Consider the following 21,008-nt stretch of genomic DNA (forward strand, 5'->3'; position numbering starts at 1 on the left):
GAATTTGGCAAATGCAGTTCTGTTACTTTATGTCCACAAGGAGCTGGAGTTAAACTGCTATAAATTAATACAGCTAGTGGAATGAAGGTACTTTCACTACCATCTCAGACTGGATAAATGATAGTTGAAGGCCATTGCATGAATTTGTCTCATTTCAAAATGTCCTGTATCAATGTTTAAAATCTGTGCCTCTTTTGTGACTATCTCAGTGTCATATTTATGTATTTTTTTTTAAATTAGCAATTTTAATGATTGTATGGTCTTTTGTTTCTTCTAACCTCTGTGGATATACTCAACCTGCTAAGCTCAAGGGTAATTAGGGATGGGTAATAATGCGGGCCATGAATGAATTTGAAAAAATCTCTTCCCTAGGGTGGAATATTAGACTTACAAGACTTTTTGGCAAAACACTTCCAAGTAACAGCAGCATGCCTATTTAGATTACTGTAGTGTAGTTGAGCCGTGGCCCGAACAGAACAGCATTGTTTAAACACATGTTCGCCGTTGCAACTTAAATATAGGATGGAACTTTTGCACTCTGCACAGAGCACTAACTGAGGTGAGAAAACCGGCACGCAGCTATACAGCCAAGTTTTCCCTCCAAATTCTCTGTGCACAGAAAATCTGGGGGTGTGGTTTTGCTATCATGCTGGCGGGGTCCATCGCGGAGGACGGACGAGTATTGTTTAAATGCAGATCAGAGCCCCTTGGGTTAAAACAATATTCTTCCTCCGCTGTGAACCCCCCTCCCCTGGACAAGCACTGGGCAAACTAATCCCTATCCCACGAACACCAGGTCTGTACTTAATTTTGCATCCCTGGCAGGTTCCCCTTGGCTCCTTCACATTTTTAAATTCCTGTTGTAAACCTCGCCGGCGTGAGGAATATATGCTGGGGGCAGCATGGTGGCGCAGTGGTTAGCACTGCTATCTCGCAGCACTAGGGACCCGGCTTCGGGACACTGTGCGGAGTTTGCACGTTCTCCCCATGCCTGTATGGGTTTCCTCCGGGTGCTTCAGTTTCCTCCCACAGTCCAAAGATGTGCGGGTTAGGTTGATTGACCAGGTTAAATTGATCCTAGTGTCAGGGGATTAGCAGGATGAATATGTGGGGTTACGGGAATAGGGCCTGGGTGGGATTGTGGTCAGTGTAGACTTGATGAAGTCGCTGAATGGCCTCCTTCTGCATTCTAGGGATTCTATGATTCTAAGCTCTTTAAGTGTATGTTAATTTCCAGCAGGGGCGGGAAGAATCAGAGATGATCCCACTGAGATTCCTTGTTCCCACGGCCTTGAGATTTTCCACTGGTGCCAGTATTTTTGCCCGCGGCAAACACAAGCAGAAATCTCTCCCTCCTGGTGGAATGTGTCCCAAACTCTAGAGCACCCATGTGTATTGGCACTGGAGTACAACCAGTATATTTCCTTGACTGACATTATCAGATGGTTACATTATTTAAAAACACTTGATTTTGTGTTGTATATCTTGTTCTAAAATTATACACTGCATTAAAGCATTGCTAAATGGGTAAAGTTAGATTTGCATAATTGTTTTTATTTTTCTTCATTTGCTATCAGTCCACCTGAAAGAGATTTGTGTTTTCTTCAGAGTTTTACATTACATTTGGAGTCCAGCCCTGAATGTAGTCCAGAAAAAGGGTGTACAGTGTTACCGCTGAAAACAGTTAAGAAGCAATTGGAAATTGAGTCAGAAGGTATGGTAGAACAAATTATGCTTTCGGCAATGCCAGGAAATGTATGGATTATGAAGCTAACTTGGTTTTTTAAAAAATGGATGTGACAAGAAAACCCAGTTTTTTTTTAATATGCTGACTTGCTTTTGTGTGAAAGTAATGCATTTTTGACTTAAAACCTTTTTTTAAAAAAAAAGCTTTGTCACCAAACTCCTAAATTAGAAAAAGTGTCATTAGATGCCCAATGTCCATCTCAGAAAAGGTGCCTACTCCACCTGTATTATCTTTTCATTTCCACGCCAGTCATATCTGAGTGAGCTTGGCAGTTAATGTTAGTCTGTGTGTACTGTGAATGTCAATCTATAGAAATTGAATTGGAATTTACTGCACTCATTTCACGCAATACCATTTCGGACGGCAAAGATTTTTTTTTGGCCCATCAGATGGGTTGAATTCAAATTCTTTCCTAATCAACAGCGCCACCCCTATCTTCCACCAGTGAGATTATTTGTGTTACTGCCAAAACATCTCTCTTCTCACTGTGACTCCACCGACCAACTCTCCAAAAAAACACGTGCATGAGCTGCATAGACCTTTCACACCTGGTAGTTTAATCAAAGTAACTGCCATTTCTGCTTCCCTGCCACAATCCTTAATTTGAGCAGGCCATTTGAAAACAATTTTAGGAGTAATTTTGACATGAACTGTTAAACTTTAATACCCATACTGTGTATAATTATATTTTACCTTCAGGGCTAATTTTTGTTTCATTAGAAGTTCTGTTTAGTTCAAATATGTTTTTTCTTTATTAAATAACATTATAGGATCATTACTGAAGGAAACTGTGCGGACTCTCTTCAGTAATCCAGATTCATCGAAGATGGTTAATGAAAGGTATTTGTCATGGTTTTTGAATAGTCATGAGAAAACCATTCCCTGAACAATTTGAATAAATGAATATTATGGATAACTGCTTATTGAACCATTTGGCATTGTAACTGGTACAGCAGGATGAAGTAATTGTACACACAGGACATGCTGCTAACTACTAAATTGTGGTTACTTATTATGAAGTATTAGCCTTGGCTTAGTAGGAGCACTCAACTCAGAATGTCGTTAGTTCAGTAATACTCTGGATATTGTACTTTTTTAACTTCATTTGCTATCTGTCAACTTGAAAGATTGTTTCCTTCAGAGTTCAAATTCCAAGGTATGCTTGAAGTGTCTCAAATTTTCTTGTCACCTTTTGAAGGTGAAAGTAGCATATTGCTAGCCCAAATAAGTTAAAACTACGTGTTTATTGAAATGTGGAATAAACCATGGAAACAACACTTTTCATGATTTGGGATTTTTGTTGTTCTTTTGCTGGATTGAACTACTTTTCATCTGAGATGCTTAAAATTAAGTAAGGGTGCCAAGCAGTTGTCAACACTAATAAAGCCAACTGTTGGGAATGTTGCACCACACCTTACTAGTTAATGGCAAGTTATATCCATTGAGTTAAGTAAATCTGGTCATAATCTTATTTGAATGAGTGCACAGTTAATAGATTTGTATCTGGCCTTATCCAGTTGGGTGTTTTCTTAGTTCAAAGAAGCATGGACTATGATATAATTATTATTGGATCATTATCCCAGGCACAACCCTACATTTAAGACATTCCGATTGCTTATGGGAGTGACTAAAAGCTATTCCCAGAAAATATTTGGAGGCAAAATCCTAAACATCCAACAGTACGAAACAGCAAAATACTGAAAAGATAAAGGATTATATAGAGCAGAAACATTGGCATTGGCCAGTTGGATCAAATTAATTTTTTTTGTGTGTTGTAGGCACATAGTAAAACTAGAAAGTGTCCCCAGTCTTTCAAAAGGAATAGTCCTGTTTATGTAGATGAAATGTACTATGAATGATTTCATTTGCCAGAATTGAAGACCATGGGTTTATTGTAGTCATTATTCAGTACAAGCTTTGAAGTCACCCCTGTCTATCAGTTCTGATCAATTAACATAATTCATGGAAATTATTATAACCATGGTAAAGAGCAGTTAGTCACTATGCTTGGGTTCAGAGTAACTGCTGATGCTCCAACTGCATGCAGTTCAGTATTCATTCAGAACAAGCTCTTTAAATTTCCACATCTTGCCTAGTTCTTACAGACAACCAGACTCCCGTCATCTTTTTTGAACTAAGCAGCTTCCATTTCCCCAGTAATTGCATGCTTACGCTACTTCATTTCATTTGAGGAAAATTTATCTAAAATTGTCACTTGTCCCCCTGTCATCAGTGTATACAGTTACGACACAGTATCACATTAATTTATCTGGTTGAACACTTGAATGGATTTATTTGGAATCAGAAGTGGTAATCAAGAAGTTTTATAAAATAAAACTGGACTGCTGTTCTATTGTCACCCCTCATCTCTGTGCTCTTGATTTATTACTTAAGCCGTGCATCCTCTGGGTTGCTTAATTACAAGTGTCAATTTCCAGAAGGGTTTATCAATGTTCCATGTCATCTCACACTGTTGAGAGAAGGCAGATCTAGCTGAATGTGCGTAGCTTGATTTGAAAGCATTATTAAATGTAGGATTGTAACTATAATTAGGTTTTTCTGCCCTTTATTCATAATTAGATCCCTTGCCAGTAGCTGTGGAATAGAATCAAAGCACATTTAAATGTAAATACTGTATTTCTAGTAGTTCTAGTAATTTTTCCTGTATAAATGTAAATGTTAGATCTGATTGTTTGTTAAAAAAACAAGAGCAATTTCTCAAACTATGTCATCTTTTATTCTTTCAAAGTGTATCTTTGTCTAATCAGCCAACCATAGCGAAAAACACTGGAGATCCAGCTGAACCTTCTGTCCAGAAAGAAATCAAACCAATTACCAATGCAGAAGGAAGTGGGCTTCCACAACCAAACAGTGTAAGTGTAGACCCAAATCAAATACAATAAACCATTGCCTTTTATAAGCTCTGTTTTTGAGTGGGTCTGTTCTTAAACATGTTAACTTTTTACTTTTGAAACATTCTTTCGCTCAACGTGTGAATTGTTTCTCCAACCACTATCTTACTTCCAGTCTCTACTCAACTTGCAACCATTATGTAGTTTATACAGTGGTGCATTTGGAGTGGCTCCAACTACTTGCCTGTAACTTGATACTTCAGATTGGACTGTATCAGAACTGGACTTAGCTTAACTGAATACGCTGGTGCTTAAGTTGCATTTTTAGTTGGATCCAAATCAGTAACCAGTCTGGCTTAAAACAATAACAAAGTTAAAGGAATCGACCAAAGACTTCTCTTTACATCTGGAGCCATGACTTTCACAGATGGAAATTAACTTGGTAAGAGGTCAGTTATCTCATTCAGAAGAGCTGATGTGTTCCATAATTTTGTGCAAACAGACTTTTTGCACTAAATTGCACAAATCTAGGTTTCTTTTCTCTAATGATTGGGGGGAAAAGTAGATTTGGGAGTAAGGTAATTTGTGAAATATGTTTTGTAAGAAATGGCCTGGTGTCAATGTAGAATGAGACAAATGGGAAGATGAAAACTGGGATAACACTTTTTAACATGTTACTTTCAGTGCATGAAAAGAAAGACAGACTTGCATTTATTCAGTGCCTTTCATAACCTCAGGACTTGTAGCCAATTGGGCACTTTTGAAATGTAGTCACTGTTGCAATGTCGAAATAATATAAAATTAAATGGAACTGTGGATGCAAAATTGAACTAAAGGTGTATATAAATAAGTGTGTATATATATCTTCGCAGGATGCTGGACAGAAAAGGATTGGAGCCATTTCTTGCACTACATGTGGAATGTTGTACGCAGCTTCTATTCCAGAAGATGAAGCCCAGCACTTTCAGTTTCACAAACGTTTTATTAGTGCTGTAAAATATGTGGTAAGCCAGTAGTGCCTTGTGGTCCAAAGATTTTTGCATATCAAATGATGTTTAGTTGTCTAAATGGTGTAGAGTTAACCTCTAATAATGAAATGGATTGTAGTTATGTTACTTCTCAGTTTGCCATTCAGAAACATACCTTGATGTAAAGTGATGATCGCTGCAGCTGTAACAGGATAGATTGAGTGAAGACTTGTAGCTGACGGTGTGATTTTTAATATTTTATATATATAATATATATATGTGTGAGAAATATTTTTTAAAACGAGCATGTGATTTTTAAAAAAATAAAACCTCCAATTAGCACTTTTTTTTTGCCCTCCCCATTACCAAGTTACTTTAAATCATTATTCAGGGTGTTGTGGTTGTGTTTCCACTTTAGTGGAGAGTGTGATCCATGCAATCTCAAAGCCCCACTGGTACAGCTCATTAGCTAACTGCTGGATTACATTCTCTGAGCTGTCATGTTTTTATAATGCTATAAAAGCACCAATCACCCTTAAGGGATTGGGTAGACACGTGCATTTATGTATTTAGACCAGGCACATAAGAACATATGAAGAAGCAGCAGCAGAGCTGTGTGGGTTGTGTCCTGCCAACAGGCCAAAGTGAAACTGAGTGTGGATCTCATGATTTACATCCCTTCTAATGATGGCATGCTGCTATCTTTTAAAGTCATATTGCAACATTCCCTTTTTCTTTTTAAAGATACTCCCCCTTCCCCCACCATCCCTTTCAAAGAAATAAGGCTATTTACAATGCAGGTTCATGTTTAGTTACCACTAGATATAGAACTGATGAGTCTTGAGTGTCTAAAGCATAAAGGTAATCTGCTGATATGCCCAGCTCTTGTAATGGTAACCTTATGTCAGTTTCTTTAATTGCTCATGGTGATGTGTAGGATTGTTATTCTTGAATATTGTTCCTGGTTGTATTCCTGGTTATCTTAGATGCAATAAGACTGTACGGTGGTTGAGGAGCTGGAATGGATCTGATTTGTCCTCGTTTACGGCTCACCATTGCACCTTTGTGTAATGATTTCATAGGACATTTGAGTGCAAGACAAAAGCTTTGACATGTCTTTTTTTCAGCAATACTCAAGTTCTGTGCTGTCAAACAACTTTTTCAATGTCACTGTTCATACCTGGCCAATGGACTGTCTCTTTTGAGTCTTCTTGTCCGGTCTGTGTCCATTTGTGAATGATAAAGTTGCTGAAGAACATCAGGTTGCAAAGATTCCGGTATGCTGCCTTTAAAAACTGCTCTCTGAGGGATGCCTAGCTTAACCTTGTAAAGCCAAAATAATCTCGTGTTTATGGACAAGCTGAATTGAATCAGGCCATCCTTCTGTGATGGTTTTCCACAGTTTCTGTAATGTGGAATCTTTCGCTGTTTCTTCTCATAGATGCTGGCAATGTACCAGATCAATTTGGAGAGCATCAACTTCAATGAGGTCAACTTGTAGATCTAACAATATATCTTCCATTTTCACTTCCATTTACCAGGAAAGGTTGTGGTCTTGGCAATACACTGGTCAGTGTTTTTTGCCAAATTATTTCCAATGGTTTGTGGGCGATCTCGACCACAAATGTTTTTCCAGATTGATGGGTATGAAAATGCATGATTCCAAATACTAAAGCTAATGTTTCGCACTCGATGTTGGAGTAGTTGGATTGCATTGTAAACAGAGATTTTGAAGCAAATGCAATCAGCTGCCTTTTTTGTAGTATACATGCTCCTAGACCTTTGTAAGGTATCTATTCCAGGGTAGTTGTCTTCCGAGTATCGTAAAATTGTCAGTACTGCTGCTAGTGACTGTTTTAGGGTTCTGATGAGGTATTGATGGTCTTTGCCAAGGGAATGGTTGAGAGAGGATTTTCTTTCCTGTGATTCAATGAAGATTTTTGAGCAAAATTGAGAATCTATGGAGACAAGAAATTAGAGACCTAGACATCTTGGAAGATAATCCTTATCTTGAGTTGGCATGGCCTTCATATCCTGTTTTTTTTAAACTTGAATCTGGATGCTTGTCAGCACTGGAATAAATAGAACCAAAGAAATTGACCTGCTGCACATTGGCACATTTCAAACTGTTGAACACCAATCCTTTATTACATGCCACTTGCATCAATGAGTGCAGATTATGGTTATGCTGTTGCTTTGTTCTTCCTTCAGTGCCAATGTCATAAATGATACAGATTCATCCTGGACACTGCATGTTCATGTGAGCTTGAAGGAGATCCTGGCTGATGGCCTGAAAATAAGTAATTGAAAACAATGGGATACGCAAAGTAGTAAGCTCTTGGGACTTCTCCATGAGATATGCTGACCAGTAACCATTCTTGGCATCAAGCTTCGAGAAGAATTTTACACCTGCAAATCTCTAATTTAACTCTTCTAATGTTGGTATTTTGTAGGGACAACAATTCAAAGCTACGTTGTGGATCGAGGCATATTTTCACTGATGCATCTTTCTTTATGACATGCAAGTGAGCTGTACCAGTTTGTGCTCTTGTACTTTTCTAATGATTCCACCTTTCTCCCTTTTGTCTAGTTCGGCCTTTGATTTGTCTTGTTTGTGGGTACTGCACTTACTTGGGAGATCGGTTGACAGACTTGCATTCTCCTGCAAGTACATTGTTGTAGCTTACTTAAAATTGCCAATTTTGTCAAAACATTCTAAATATTTCAATGTTAGGTCATGAACTGAGGTTGATCTGCCCTATGATGTCTGACTAATTCCATGGATTGTGACTAGTGTGAGGTCATAGTATGCTGGTAGACCAACAATCACTGGGCCTTTAGTTTTTACGATGTAAAACATCTGTGACACCCAGAAAGATTAATTGTACTTGCACTCCAGGACTATGGATTCTGCACATGCAATTAGTAACCCATTGTATGCTGTAAGCCTCACAGTAATGGGTTTGGTCAAGGCCTTCCTTGTCTGTGGATACGTATTTATTAGAATTCAGAGGTAGCATGTTGGCACTTGTCCCTGTGTCAGTCGAAGGAGATAGTCATCGACTTCAGGAAGCGTAGTGGAGGACATGCCCCTGTCTACCTCAGTGGGGACGAAGTGGAAATGGTCAAGAGCTCCACGTTTCTAGGTGTCCAGATCACCAAAAACTTGTCCTGGTTCCTTCATGCCAGTGTTATAGTTAAAGAAAGCCCACCATTGCTACTTTCTCAGGAGGCTAAGGAAATTTGGCATAGAACATAGAACAGTACAGCACAGAACAGGCCCTTCAGCCCACGATGTTGTGCCGAGCTTTATCTGAAACCAAGATCAAGCTATCCCACTCCCTATCATCCTGGTGTGCTCCATGTGCCTATCCAATAACCGCTTAAATGTTCCTAAAGTGTCTGACTCCACTATCACTGTCCGCTACGACTCTCTCCAACTTTTACAGATGCACCATAGAAAGCATCCTTTCTGGTCGTATCGCAGCTTGGTATGACTCCTGCTCTGTCCAAGACCGGAAGAAACTACAAAGGGTCGTGAACAAAGCCCAGTCCATCAGGCAAACCAGCCTCCCATCCATTGACACTGTCTACACTTTCCGCTGCCTCGGAAAAGCAGCCAATATAATCAAGGACCTCACATACCCTGGCATTCTCTCTTCCATCAGGAAGAAGATACAAAAGTCTGAGGACACGTACCACCCAACTTAAGAACAGCTTATTCTCTGCTGCCATCAGACTTTTGAATGGACCTACCTCGTATTAAGTTGATCTTTCTCTATATCCTAACTATGACTGTAACACTACATTCTGCACTCTCCTCCTTCTCTATGTATGATATGCTTTTCCTGTATAGCACGCAAGAAATAATACTTTTCACTGTATACTAATACATGTGACAAATCAAATCAAAATCTTGGCCAAGAATGAATAGTTACCAATTTTTTGAGGCAGATAATTCTGATCTTGGCAAATACTTTGCACAGTGTGATGAAATCTGTGTTTTACACACGATTGACTGTGAAACATGTTCACCATTCTTTGTCTCGTCATTGTCTGATTTGTCAATCACCTTGTACATGCTTCTGACGGGATACCAGATGGTCGTTCTTATTGCTTAAAGGTAGCCATTGAGTACGGCTTGTTTGGATCAGTACATGGCTCCTTGTAGCTGCATCAGTCTTGCTCTAGTTCACTGCTGCTGCTAATATCTCTTTCTGCTATATGTTTTGCAGAATTGGTGGAAAGCTAGGCATTTCTTTGGTTGATGCAGAAAGCCATACCTTGCATATGTTCTTGCTAGGTTTGGGTGTTGTAGTGAGTGCATTTGGGGTTGTGTTTAGGAGTTGTAAGCTTTGTCTACCTGTGAGAATTGCTTCATACATGCATCCATCCTTGAGTAGTTCATCGATGCCATACGTTTTGGGCTTTTCTAGCAGATGGTTCTGGAATGCTTCCATGGGAATGGCGATGATCACCAACTCAACAATTCTGTCTGCTCGCTCTGGAAAAAATCGCAGAATGTGCCCTTTTCTTTGCATCAGCTGACTGTGTGGCCTATGGATTCTGTAGGCTGTTGTCAAAAGGACGTGAACTCTAGTTGATGAATACAAAGTTTAACCTGATTCTGAAGCAGTCTTCCAATGTAGTCCATATCTTTTGGGGACCTTTCAGCTCTTGTTCTGTTAATCCTGATGTGTTCCGCCTGTTTAGACCTTCATTCCCAATTGCTAGGTGCATCTTTATTGCCTGTCTGGTTCGGGGACACCTGAATCAATCACACCTGAACCACTTTTTGAATTCAGATGGTAGATCAGCTGTGTCCAAGTTGTGAATGTTTTGACACTATTCTTTTGACATTCCTCCATGTTTTATTCAGTCTATTGTTCAGCAATTGCTGAACCCACCCTTTAAAATCACAACCTTCTCTGGCCTAATTTTTATTACAGCTTTGTTTGTTTTGTTTTTATTCTCTCTCATTTGCTATTGACCTGGCCCACATGATGGTCACTTGCCTTTCCAGACTGAGCTAACGCTGTTGTTCTTCCTGACACAGTAACCCATTCACTGAATTGACAGGCTATGGTGTGCAAGCTCATTGAGGGATATGTCTGCCTACCAGTTCTTTGTGAGCCTGTCTCTGTGCTTTTTTGTTGACACGCTGCATTTGCAACACTCTGACGCTTTGACTTTGTTGCGATCTGACCAAATTGTCAAGGGTTGCATCATGCCGTGTAGCACAACCCAAGGCTGTTCAGCCTGTCATATCTGTAGTTAACCCTTTGGTGGATAGAAAACTTGAAGATGTCAGCAGCAGAACATTTGTGTTGTGCCTGCTCCCAGGCCCAAGTGAAACTGAGATTCGATCATATGACACCCTTCCCTTCTAGCGATGGCATGCTGCTATTCCTTAATGGTGTATTCCAGCATGAGTGAACTGCTGCATACTCGTCTTTTTTTCTCTCTTCCCTTTCTCTTGCAAAAGAAAGCAACATCCTTTCAGCATGACAAGCATATGAATAGGAGGTGAAGCAGATTTCAGTCACGTTCATCAACACCTTGCAGTGTCTCACAGCACACTGCGCAACTGTTTCCTCTTGAAACCTTTTGTGTTTAAAAGATCCCAACACTGGAGATAATATGCACTTGAAATCTGAAAGATTTGTTCTTTTTAAATTATAATTTCTACTTAAATTGTAATTTCTACTGAGAAGACTAATTCCTGTTTAGTTTCAGTCGCAAAAATGCAAATATATTGGATACAATCATTGAATGTTGTAGGACTGCCCTTGTAGTTTGGTGTTTTGTTTTCCCCCAGCCCCTGTATTGACCCTAATGCCTCAACTTGAATAAATACATCATGCCAGTTAGGACCTCCATCTTTAAGCCCTCTGTGTTTAACACTGGTTCATCAACTGGCTATATGACTAGATGTTTCACAATTTGTTCAAATACTCTATTTTTATCTGTGTGCCAAGAGGTGATTTTTAAATTTACCTTTTTAAACTGATTTTTTAACCAGGGCTGGAAGAAGGAGAGAATTTTAGGTGAATATCCTGATGGTAAAATAATAATGGTTCTTCCTGATGATCCAAAATATGCTCTAAAAAAGGTAGCTTTTTATCTTTACAACATTTAATTCTGCGTTGTTTATATAATTTGGTGCGCTTTATAAGGAAAACATTCTGTAGAAGTGCTTCTTAAATTGAGCAAGACTTCAGACTGCTTATATTCAGCAAGACTTCAGGAATCTCATAAAATAACTTATAAAACATGATTTGTTCCATCTTAAAACATTGTCGTTAAGCTTCTGTTGAGAGATTTTGTACCCCGTCACAACACAAATCCTATAAACTGTACAAAGTTGGATTAAGTTGAATAATAAGCTGAGAGAATTCTTGGCTGCGCTACATTAAATCTTGTATTCAAACTGCTGAAAGTAAGCCAAGGAAGATTTGCATTTATATAATGCCTTTCATGACCACAGCCAATTAAGTACTTTTTGAAGTGTAGTCACTGTTGTAGTGTAGAAAGCATAGTACCATTTGTTACATCAATCTCTCATAAACGACTGTGTGATAATGAGCAGATATTCTGGCTTTTGTGATGTTGATGCTCTTGAAAATAGTGCCATGTTATCTTTTGCGTATACCTAAGAGGTCAGATAGGACCTCAGACTTTTAAAATGCTGACTGGGGTATATTTTTTGTTACTTAAGCTCTCACCAATAATCAGACATTTGAAAGAATTGAGCTTGATATTGATTGTGTTTTACAAACAAAGTGCCTGAGGTACACAGAATATGAATGCAATATTTTCATAAAACCACTTATTTGAGACCCACCTGCCTTTATTACTCAACTGCTGATTAACCTGCAGTGTATTCCCAGCATTTTCTGTTTTATTTTCTGGTTTCTAGCTTTGGTGTTGTTTTTCCTTTTTTTTGCCTATGGATCTTGAAAACTTTGTGACTTTCAAGATGTGTCTAAACATTTTTGAGTATCAGTGGAAGTTCAATGTGAGCAAACTTTCTCGGGAATGCTTATGTTGCAAGTGCATGAACAATATTGAAGGCTAAATTCAGTAACCGATTCATATATTAAAACCAGTATATTTACCACAGGTTGAAGAGATTCGTGACCTGGTTGATAATGACCTTGGGTTTCAGCACGTAGAACTGAAGTGTCCTTCCAGGACAAAGACGCTTCTTTTCATCTCTAATGATCGAAAAGTAGTTGGCTGCTTAATTGCAGAACATATACAACAGGTTTGTATATATTTTTAAATTGCTTGTTTTAATATATATTTGAAACTTGTATACAAGTTTTGTATCTTGAATGTGTATAAAAAGAATCATATATTGCAAACAATGATGCTCCAAGTTTTCGCAGTGGCATAGGAAGCAAAATGCGTCATGTTTCATTTGTTTTGTTTATCTCGTGGAAGTTAATTTTTCTCCTTTTTCCAGGCCCCTCATTAATACCTTATATAGTAACTTAAATCAGTAATGTAGTTACCTGCCCTCTTTAGACAAAAAATAAGGGGCAGCATGGTGGCACAGTGGTTAGCACTGCTGCCTCGCAGTGCCAGGAGCCTAGGTTCGATTCTCGGCTTGGGTCGTTGTCTGTATGGAGTTTACATGTTCTCCCCGTGTCTGCGTGGATTTCCCCAGGGTTCTCTGGTTTCCTCCCACAATCTGAAAGACATGCTGGTTAGGTGCATTGACCCGAATAGGCACCGGAGTGTGGCAACTAGGGGAATTTCACAGTAACTTCATTGCAGTGTTAATGTAAGCCTTACTGGTGACTAATAAATAAACATTTTTAAAAACTTTTTTTAAAAAATAGTTCTGTTTAAATCAACAGAAATGAAATCTTTGCTGTTCAACTTTTACAGGGCTTCAGAGTTATAGCAGATAAAGCCACTCGGCAATCATCCAATGATGCAATTATGCTCGAACGCCAGCGAGCATGGTGTTGTTCGACCAATCCAGAGCCAGCAATTTGTGGAATAAGTAGGGTATGGGTCTTCAGTATGATGCGGCGGAAAGCAATTGCTACAAGAATGACTGATTGCCTTAGGTAAAGAACACATTTTGCGTGTGTGTGTATATATATAATATATCTTGTATGTTTTTATATCTTTAATTCTAAATTTATATATACAATCTACAGTATTCTCCAAGTTTAACTAAAACAGATAAATGATCTATGATGTGCTTGTTGGTCATTCTTTCGGCTGGTCACTGGCATTCAAACCACGAGCACAACCTCACTTTGAGTTTGCTGCTCTGTAAACTAACTAGACATGTATATCTCTGACTTCAAAATATTATTGCATATTTATAGATATTAGTACCACAATTCTCTAGAAACTTTTTGTTTATAGAAACCCTCCAGTACAGAAAGAGGCCATTCGGCCCATCGAGTCTGCACCGACCACAATCCCACCCAGGCCCTACCCCCCATATCCCTATATATTTTACTCACTAATCCCTCTAACCTACACATCTCAGGACACTAAGGGGAAATTTTAGCATGACCAATCAACCTAATCCGCACATTTTTGGACTGTGGGAGGAAACCGGAGCACCCGGAGGAAACCCACGCAGACATGAGGAGAATGTGCAAACTCCACACAGACAGTGACCCAAGCCGGGAATCGAACCCAGGTCCCTGGAGCTGTGAAGCAGCAGTGCTAACCACTGTGCTACCATGCCGCCCAAACTTGGGTGTAAATTTCTTGCAATTTTTAATGGTTACAGGTGGCCTTTATATAACTCAATTTTAAAATGTGAAAAGTGAAAGTATATGGTCACAAACAATAATCCAACTGACATTCACTCATGTCAGTTTTGTTTCTGGAGTTTAGTTAACTAACTGTGGTGCATTTTCAAGATTTAGTTGAACTTGGTGGTGATCAATATTTCACAGAGGCATGTGTGCTGTGCAAGTGTAACTATAATTTATGTTCGCATCTCTTGCCTTTGAAGGACAGAGGCCCAACTGAGCACTTCTGCAATGTAATTATATTTAAGTAGTTGAATTAGTCTTAGTTTTAGAGGATCTTTTCTGAAATAAATGGAGAGACTACATTGGAGAGATTTAAATGCAGACTGGGTGACCACTTTGCAGAACACCTTTAGTCCTTCTGCAAGCATGTCTTGATGTCCCCAGCATCACAGTTTCTAGTCTTCAGCCAATTTAATATCAAGAAACAACTGAAGGCACCGGCTATTGCGAAAACTATGGGCCCTGACAATATTTCAGCACTATTACTGAAGAATTGTGCTCCAGAACCAGCCACATCCCTAACCAAATTGTTCCAGCACAGCTACACGACTGGCATTTAGCTGGCAATGTGGAAAATTGCCCAGGTATGTTCTGTCCATGAAAAACAGGACAAATTCAACCCGGCCAGTTACTGTCTCATTGGTCTACTCCTAATCATCGGCAAAGGTTTCATTGACAATGCTATCAAGTGACAGTTACTAAGCAAAAGATTCCACCAAGACCTCATGGCTCCTGACCTCATTTGGCCTTGGTCCAAATGTGGAGAAAAGAGTTGACTTGATATGAGAGTGACTACACTTGACATCAAGGCAACATTTGACCAAGAATGTTACCACGGAGCCCTAGTAAAACTGAAGGCTGTGGGAATTAGGAAAATTCGCCACTGGTCGGAGCCATACTTAGCACAAAAGCAGATGGTTGTTCAAGGTCAATCTGCTCAGTCCTAGGGCATCACTGCAGGAGTTCCTCAGGATTATGACCTAGGCCCAACCACTCAGCTGCTTCATCAATTTCCTACCCTCTATCATAAGGTCAGAAATGGGTATGTCTGCTGATGACTCAGCAGTGTATTTTACCATTTCTACCTGCACGGACACTGAAGCAATTCGTGTCCATATGCAGCAAGGCTTGGGCAACATTCAGGGCTTGGGATGAAAAATGACACAACATTTGTGCCACACAAGTGCCAGGTTATGATCATTTCTCCTTGACATTCAAGGGCATTACCATTACTGAATTCCCCCATAATCTCAACATCCTGGGGGTCATCATTGACCAGAAATTGAATGGACCAGCCATATAAATAATGTCATTACAAGAGCAGGTCAGAGACTTGGAATTCTGCAGCAAGTAACTCGCCTCTTGACTCCCCACAATCTACAAGGCATACGTCAGGGGTGTGATGAAGAACCCTGCGTATGCCTGGATGAGTGCAGTTCCAGCATCACTCAAGAAACTCAAAACTAACAGGACAAAGCAGCCCAGTTGATCAACACCCCATCCACCACCGTTAAACATTCACTGTCTCCATCACCAGTGAACTGTGTCAGCAGTATATACCATCTACAAGTTGCACTGCAGCAAGATGTCAAGGCTTCTCTAACAGCATCTTCCAAATCTGCAATCTCTACTGCCTAAAGGAACAAGAACAACTGGCATCAGCATACAGTACCACGTGCAAGTTCCCCTCAAACTTGCATCAAACTACCACGTTGTTTTCCTTCACCATTGCTAGATCAGAATCCTAGAACTCTTTTTTCCTAATAGGACTGTGATGGTTAAAGAAGGTGACACGGCACTATCATCTCAAGGACAATTAGGGACAGGTAACAAATGTTGGTTGTGCCTGCGATGCCCACATCCTGTGAAAGAATTTGAGAGAAAGCTCAGCTCTGGGTCAAAAAGGTCTCTTGAGGTTGAATAGTCTAGTTCAGCCAGATATAATGACTGGCGAGGGGTTTGAGAGAATGGAGTTTGTGGCTTTGGTCTTCCCAATGTTTAGAGAAAATTGCAGATTGTACTGGGCTGCCAACTGCCAACTCCTGATGAAGTGGAGTGGGTTGAGTGAGCTGAAATTTTCATTTCTCTGGTCTTCCAAATCTACTATATACTTATGATCCCAGCTGTTAATGAAATCTATGGATTCCTTGCTATTTCACTGTAATTCTCGACTAGCAGATGTGTTAAATCTGTAGGGAGTGATAATCATAAATGTGAATTGTGTTACTCTGCCGCAGTATGTAGGTCATCTTCCTAGGTTAGATGTTAGGTAGGATTTCTGATGGGGTAAATTTGCTCAGGATTCTCTACTTAAACAATTAAGACAGCTCCACCCGAGACAGCTGGCAGATGATCAACAAAGTTCCCTTTGGGAACCTATTCAGATGTTGTTCTTTAATACGTTTTCCTTTAGTGCTGACATCTGGTTCGATCAATCACTCAAGTTTATGATTCTTGCCCTTTGCTGTACTTTGTTGAAGCACAGCAAATAAGTGACAGTTATCATTTTTAACCACTAATTTCTATGATAATGATGTCAGCATATGTGGCTGATTTTCCTCATTTTAAAATTGGAGCTGTCAACTGGTAGCACTTTCTAATTCCAGTTACTGATTTCAATTCCCCCTCTAGAGTTAGCAGATTCTGATCTCAGAACCTTGTATATTCTGCAATGGAAACAGAAACTGCTGGAAATAATTTGGCAGATAAGGCAGCATCTGTGTGTGTCCCTATGTAAAATGGGGAAGCAGCATACTCTACCTGGAGGGAGTTGTACACTATCTCTCTTCTAGGTAATCCAGTACGCAATATGAACTTTTGTAACATAAGAAATAGCAAGAGTGAACCAGTTGACTATTCAAAACTGCTCTGCCGTTCAATAAGATCATGGATGATTTTCCCGTTTAAATTGCTGCATTATCCTCCTATCCCTTGATTCCCTTGGTATCCAAAGAATATACTAGGACTGAGCATCCACAGCTCCCTGAGGTAGATAATTCCAAAGGTTCGCAACCCTTTCAGATTTCTCCTTATCTCAGGATAAATGGCCCACCACCAACTCTTGAAACTGTGATCCTAGTTCTAAACTTCCCAGTCAGGAAACATCCTGTTAAGGGGTGTGACAGGAAACATGATTAAGAATTTTATATTTTGGGGAGCGTAGACATAGTCTCTCCAATCACTCCTGACGAGGTAATCCGCTCATCCCAGGAATTAGTCTAGTGAAACTTTGTTGCACATCCTCTAACAGTATATCCTTCCTGGGGAAGGAGACCAAAACTATGTTCAGTGTTCTAGATACAGTCTCACCATGGCCTTGCATAATTGCAGTTAGACTTCTTTACTCTTGCATTCCAATCCCCTTTGTAATAAGGACTAGCGTGCCTTGTGCTTTTCTGATTGCTTGCAGTATTTGCCTAGTCATTTCTGTAATTCAGATAACAAGGTAATCCTTTGAATACCATGATGTCCCAGTTTCTCAACATTTAAAAAAATCTTTACTATTTTTCCTTCCAAAGTGAATGGCTTCAAACTTCTCCATAAATTTCACCAGCTACATTCTTGCCCACTCATTTAATCTGTCTATATCCCTTTGTCAACTCAGTCAACTTTCCCACAAGCTTTGGATCGTCCGCAAACTCTGATACAATATACTCAGTCCCCTCATCTAAATGATTGATGCATATTGCAAATAGCTGAGGCCCAAGTATGGAACTGCACTTGTTACAGTCTGACAATTTGAAAATAACCCATTTATACATGCTCTCTTGTCTGTCCATTGACCAACACTCAATCCATACTAATATATTGCCCCAATCCTATGAGCCCTTTAGTCTCATAACCTTCGCTGTAATCTTGTATGATTTTTGAAAATTCAAATATTACTATGTCTACTGGTTCCCCCCGATAGATACGACTTCCAAGAAACTAACACATTTCCTGCTATCTTGAAACCATCATGTCAGCCTGTTCCTGCCCCACTGAACTCATTTCATAGAAACATAGACATTTCCTGCTTTCTTGACTCCATTCTTTCTCCTCTTGTCCAGTCCCTTCCACCTACATCTGTGATTCCTCCGCTGCCTTACGCCATTTCAACAACTCCTAGTTCCCTGACCCAAACTGCCTCCCCCTCACCATGGATGTCCAATCCCTCTACACCTCCATTCCGCACTAAGATGGCCTTAAAGCTCTTCTTCCATAAACAGAGGTCAGAACAATCCTCCTCCCACTGTCGTCCGTCTGGCTGAACTGGTTCTCTCCCTCAACAATTTCCCCTTTAACTTGTTGAGTGAAGCATTCCCGTTCCAGTCCTACTCCGGCCCCCTCCCAGAACTCCTTTATCGGTACATCGGCAACTATTTCAGTGCCACTTCATGCTGAAGTAGGCCATTTTCCAAAAGCCATATTTTTACTATCTCATCAATATTCACCTCATTAAACATATTCATTTATTGGACTGATTGGCACCATTCATAACGTGCCCACAATGCAAAGGGGAACACCCGAATGGACATTCGTTTAAATCCCCCTCTGCACAGCTGAGAGACCTTTAATTTCAAAGCCGACAAAAGATCCTTATTCTGCCCAGCAACAGCACGAAGCTGCATTTTAAACCGGCCTTTGGCCAGAAGATCGGGATATCTGCGAGTCAAGACCTGGAGTGGGTTATATGGCATAACCGGACTGTCAATAAAATATTACAGGAATAAAATGGCCAAGGCAGGCAAAGAAACTTAATAAACTAGGATAAAAAGAATAAAAGATTAGATTAAATCCCCCTACACACAGCAGGACAAAATGACATTAACACCTAATCTCGCAAGCATAGAATACAGACACAAAACAGTAGAGGTCGATTTAGATAAGGGGACACATCGAGAGGATAATGGGAAACACATTAGAACACCGGGGCAAGAACAGGCAGTCCCATTAACACGGACACACACCATACAGATGCAAATTGACAAGTCTCTCAGGGAACTTCCTGACCAGACAGGCCACTTTATAAGTATTGTAAAAATGTATGAGCAAATGTTCCCGCTCGAATTTGGATTCCTATAAATATCCAGAGCAAATGTATAACTATTGAGATCAACGTGGCCAAGCACTGTTTCTAAGCTGGCTACAGGGGTCTCCCTGGGTTCCCAATAATTGTACAATAAAGAAAAACACTTTGAACCTTGCCTTGCGACTCGACTGCCTTGAATGCACTGGTACAAGGGATTTTTCCCTACAACAATGCTCTCTTCTGGACCTGTAAAGATTTATCAATTTTGCTTCCAATTTCCACCCTTCTATCACCTTCACAAGATCCATCTCTGACACTTCCCTTCCTTGACCTCTCTGTCTCCATTTCTGGTGATAAACTGTCCACTAGTATCCATTACAAGCACACCGACTCCCACAACTACTTTGACTACAGCTTTTCATACCCACATCATGTAAGGACTCCATCCCATTCTCTCAGTTCCTTCGCCTCTACCACATCTAATCTGATGATGCCACTTTCCAAAATAGTGCTGCCGATATGTCTTCCTCCTTCCTCAATCTTGGTTTTCCATCCACTATGGTTGACAGGGCTCTCGACCGCGTCCAACCCATCACCTGGGCCACTGCTTTCACCCCCGCCCCCCTCCTCTTGTCCTCACTTTTCACCCCACCAGTCTTCACATTCAAAGGATCGTCCTCCACCATTTCTGCCAACTCCATCATGATGCCACTACTCAACACATCTTTTCCTCACTCCCCCTGTCAGCATCCCGCAGGCACTGTCTTCTCCAGGACACCCTGGTCCACTCCTCCATCATACCCAACATCTCACCCCATGTAATTGTAGAGGGTGCAGCACCTCCCTTTACCTCCTCCCTGCTCACCATCCCAAATCCTAAACACCCCTTTCAAGTGAAGCAATTCTTCATATGCACCTCCTTCAATCTGGTCTATTGCATTTTGCAGCTCCCAATGCAGTCTACTGTACTTCGGAGAGACCAAACGTAGACTGGGTGGTCACTTTGCTGAACACCTTCGCTCTGTCTGCAAGCAGGACCCAGACGTTCCTGTCACTTGCCACTTCAACACATCACCCTGCTTTCCTGTCCACCTGTCTGTCCTTGGCCTTAAGCAATGTTCTAGCGAACCCCACCGCAAACTGGAGGAACAGATTAAGGTTCGCCAAGTGCTCTGTTATTACATCCCTAATAATGAGTCCTATCAATTTCGTCAGTCTTACCTTTACACTAATTACATTTATTTTAGGATTATTGGAGCCACTTCCCACAAGAGCACAAGAAATACAAACAGGAGTAGGCCACCACAGCCAGATCCATAGAATCCCTATAATGCAGAAGAAGGCCATTTGGCCCATTGAGTCTGCACTGACCCTCTGAAAGAGATATATACAGTGGGGAGGGAGTTGTCCTGAGAGTCCTCAACATCGACTCCAGACCCTTGAAGTCTCATGGCACCAAGTCAAAAGTGAGCAAGGAAACCGCCTGATGGTTATCATGTGCTGTTTTTTATAAACTTTCCAACATTTTGTTTTTCCCCACCTCAAATTCTCCGCAAGTCTACCGGTTTAACTTCATGTTCAGTTGCCTCCCCTAACATTGCTTAGTTTATTTGATGTCTATTTTAACTGTTTTGGTAT

The 21,008-nt window shown here is 40.3% G+C and overlaps 1 protein-coding gene across 1 annotated transcript in view; it reads left to right on the forward strand.

Annotated features, from left to right (window-relative positions):
* The window catches only part of LOC144495724 (uncharacterized), a 37,508-nt gene that overhangs the window by 11,829 nt on the left and 4,671 nt on the right, over nucleotides 1-21,008 (forward strand). The window contains exons 3-9 of the mRNA XM_078216078.1: nucleotides 1,609-1,714; nucleotides 2,518-2,587; nucleotides 4,497-4,620; nucleotides 5,472-5,603; nucleotides 11,590-11,679; nucleotides 12,691-12,834; nucleotides 13,464-13,648. Coding sequence (XP_078072204.1) covers nucleotides 1,609-1,714; nucleotides 2,518-2,587; nucleotides 4,497-4,620; nucleotides 5,472-5,603; nucleotides 11,590-11,679; nucleotides 12,691-12,834; nucleotides 13,464-13,648 — 851 coding nt within the window. The remainder of the gene's footprint in view (nucleotides 1-1,608; nucleotides 1,715-2,517; nucleotides 2,588-4,496; nucleotides 4,621-5,471; nucleotides 5,604-11,589; nucleotides 11,680-12,690; nucleotides 12,835-13,463; nucleotides 13,649-21,008) is intronic.

This window comes from Mustelus asterias, chromosome 7 (assembly GCF_964213995.1).
Source record: "Mustelus asterias chromosome 7, sMusAst1.hap1.1, whole genome shotgun sequence".
In the NCBI taxonomy this organism is placed as follows: Eukaryota; Metazoa; Chordata; class Chondrichthyes; order Carcharhiniformes; family Triakidae; genus Mustelus; species Mustelus asterias.